Genomic DNA, 3,213 nt, shown 5'->3' with positions numbered 1-3,213 from the left:
AGTTTTTTAGCGTCCTCAAAACAACCCCTCTTGCAGTACATTACCCTAATCATTTGGTGGCAACAAAGCAGTCACCTTAAAAAGGAAGTGATTTGATTATTCTGGCCGACTGAAAATCTTTCATATTGTTGGAAGAAATGTTACGTTTCCTAATGAAGCATTAGGAAGGGGACAAGAAACATTTTTGACTAATGACAAATGTGGCAGAGGAAAACGGCTAAATTCTGAAAGTATGGGTCTTTAAGGAATAAATATTGGGTCTTAGAAGGAAAAGGTGCTAAAGAAAAAACCTGCTTGTCTCTCATGAAGACAGAGAGCTGTGAGAGTGCACCAAGCTACTCTGTGAAACAGAGATATCAATCCGCCTCTAGACAAGCCAGATCAGGTACCAGATCAGTGTCAGAGCCTAAAGTTATTCTACCAATGCTGGTATAGTGTCACAAGTTAGCTAATATACGTTAACCAAGTTAATGTGGGTTAATCAGGCGGCTCTTGTAGTTGTCTCACAGAAGCTGCTTATCAAAACATGTATGGTAACAAGTTAACAGGTGACTTCTAAGGTGGCAGCTAGGATCTATAGCTCCCACCAGTCTGGGCTTTACTAGAGGGATGTGGTGGCATTGTGCATGTCCTTTATTCCTTAGTTTGAACTGGGCTGTGTTGTGTAAAAAATTAAAATCTCTACTATTCATTAAACCATCTAAATTTATTATATTACAGTCAGTTTATACAGAAACCTAAAATATTGAGGAAATGCTTTTGCAGAGCACAACTGTGTAACTAAACTCTTTTCCCAGGCATCTACATCTCAGTGAACCATGATTGATTAGGGTTAAATACTTCAGAGTGCTACATTCTCCATTTATCAAATGAAGGGACAGATGCGCAGTCTTGAAAGCAACAATTGACATTTCACATATGAAACTTCAAACAATGACAGCTAATTAATTATAGCTCATTTAAGCTACAGAGTAAAACTGACTTCAGCTTTTACATCATGCTTTCCTACAAAACAGGTTTGTTTTCCCCCAAATGTGTAATGAGTGTGGGCTCTTCAGCTGGATGAGCCTTCAGATTGGGTCCTCAACATCTTTATCCGTTTTTCCAGCCTCTCCATCCATTCATTTCTGAGCCTAGGGACAGAAATATGGATCAGCTTGTCATCATAATTTTACATGGAATGGATTTTATACTCTTCATCTTTTCCACTGATGATATTCTTTGTTGTTCTTTCCCAATTGTCATGCAAATTTTCCTGCCGCTTTAGAGCTCTTTGCTGAATGGTACTTCAGGACAAGCTCTTAAATCCCAGTGAGAGATCACCTGTGCTTTGTGGTTCATCTCCATCTCCAGCGTGCCCTCTCTCGAGTGCCAGAGTGATTTGTCACCTGCACTGGAGATTGCCTGCTGCCACCTGCTGGGTCACATAACCCCGCACTTCCCCAGCCTCCCTCCCTGGGTCACATCACCCCGCACTTCCCCAGCCTTGGAGACACTGCACATCTTGAAGCTTCTGTCAGACACATCTTGGAGCTTCTCTTAGGCACATAACAGGTGGCTTTCAGTATTATGCGGCTCTTTATTTTCTTTTTGATAATATCTAGGTACCACAGAAAGACTTACTCAAAGAGAAAGGAGATTAATTTCCCAGTTGAGGAGCTGCAACATTGAGATGAGGTTAGTCACAAATGGATAAAACATGCTGGAGACCTATTCTAATGTTCCTTCATCCAGGGTCAGTAATGTAAGGCTGTCCTTGCTCTAATTTTTCAAGTATCAATGCAAAGACAGCTATGAGGAAGGCTTTGGGAAATTGCTTTCTTGCTAGATGAGCTCAAGCCAAAATACAATAAATACCATACGCCTTCAACTAATGGAGAATTGATGTGAAGTAAAACTGTGCTGTTCTTGCTGCAGACTACTCTTTCTTGCAGTGACTGATCAAGGGGAATGTGGCTGAATAAGGTCGATATGGCTATGAATGGTGGTTGCCTCAGTCAGTATGCTTGGATCATCCGCTTTATAGCGGATTTACCATATACAAATTAAACAATCTTAAATAATTCCAACTATTTGCTTGTGAAAGAAGACTACAGAGTAAGAATATGGGCCAGGTACACATCTGTGCTAGCTTCACTCTGAACAGAAGCCTTTATGTTCAAGACAAGTCTGCACTGTTAAATATTGTTCTGGTAATTTCAGAAAGTTCTATGTTTTGGACTCATTATGGAAACAGAGTGAATTATTCTCCTATCCTATGACGTCATAGCTTAAACACGTTAGCATTAGATCCCAATTTGGGAAGCTTTATTATTTTCCATAAATCTAAATTACCTTCAGACTTCATTGCATGACTTAAGTATTGGTATTACTTTTTAAAGAAAAATAATTACAATGCAAACTCAAGTAAGCTTTCTGGGTGCAGATTACCCACTTTGTCAGAGCACTTCTTCGCTGACGTTCCTTTTCACTTTGCAGATACTGAGTTTGTTGTTCGATGGTCTTTTCCCAGAAGTTCCTCAGGTCGCTGGTTTCACAGCCCCGCACTTCATGACGCATATACTGGCTATTCATTTTCTCTAAAGGAAAAATTTGAAACAACTGTATGGCAAGTTACTGCTTCCTTATCCATTTTCATGGCTAAAGCAGATTCTTGATATTTTGGATTTTCATCATTAGGGTCACACAGTCCTTTTTTTGGTAGGATCAGGATAACTATGGGCATGACTCATTATTTAAGCTTTTCTTTCCTAGCTCTGACACTTAAGGATATGCTGTCTATAGTGATCTGAATTCTTACTTGTGTACTTAAAATATCTCTCACATCCATCTGACTGTGACATTAATGTTCACAATCAGGACAGTGCTCTTGTATTCTGTAATTTAGCAATTAGGATACTTTTTACTATACTCACAAACAAATAAATTGCCATATTAATTGAGATTTTTTGGCCCCATTATTTTCATGTGTCTAAAATTTTAAAGTAACTATTGTTCTGATGATTTGCCTTTAATCATTCTGGCACTTAGCTTTATTTGGAAATGTAGAAAATTTATATATATAAAAGTAGACACATAATTTCATAAGATGATGACTTGCAAAACCCACCTTGTTTACTAATTATTTGCCCCTTTTCTTCAAATAGATTCAAATTCATTGAATATATTCTTGTATCTGCTGTGATTCTGCACTTTCAGCTTTGGTTAATGTCA

At 38.4% G+C, this 3,213-nt stretch overlaps 1 protein-coding gene across 1 annotated transcript; it reads right to left on the bottom strand.

Annotated features, from left to right (window-relative positions):
• Window positions 1-1,054: 1,054 nt before the first annotated feature.
• On the bottom strand, window positions 1,055-2,574 carry LOC131096195 (protein FAM240B-like). Its single transcript, XM_058044499.1, has 2 exons — window positions 2,435-2,574; window positions 1,055-1,133 (listed from the first exon to the last, which is right to left on the bottom strand). The coding sequence occupies exons 1-2, from the start codon at window positions 2,572-2,574 to the stop codon at window positions 1,055-1,057; spliced, it is 219 nt and encodes a 72-aa protein (XP_057900482.1).
• Window positions 2,575-3,213: the final 639 nt, after the last annotated feature.

This window comes from Melospiza georgiana, chromosome Z, assembly GCF_028018845.1.
Source record: "Melospiza georgiana isolate bMelGeo1 chromosome Z, bMelGeo1.pri, whole genome shotgun sequence".
Classification (NCBI taxonomy): Eukaryota; Metazoa; Chordata; class Aves; order Passeriformes; family Passerellidae; genus Melospiza; species Melospiza georgiana.
Note: the sequence above shows the minus strand (reverse complement) of the source record. Positions and strands in the feature narration are given on the sequence as shown.

Bases quoted from the DNA above. Each gene is read 5' to 3' on its own strand.
- LOC131096195 (XM_058044499.1), bottom strand. From the start codon at position 2,574: ATGAATAGCCAGTATATGCGTCATGAAGTGCGGGGCTGTGAAACCAGC. The intron at 1,134-2,434 runs GTGGGTAATCTG...TTCTGTCCCTAG, and splicing joins CGAAGAAGTGCTCTGACAAA to GCTCAGAAATGAATGGATGG.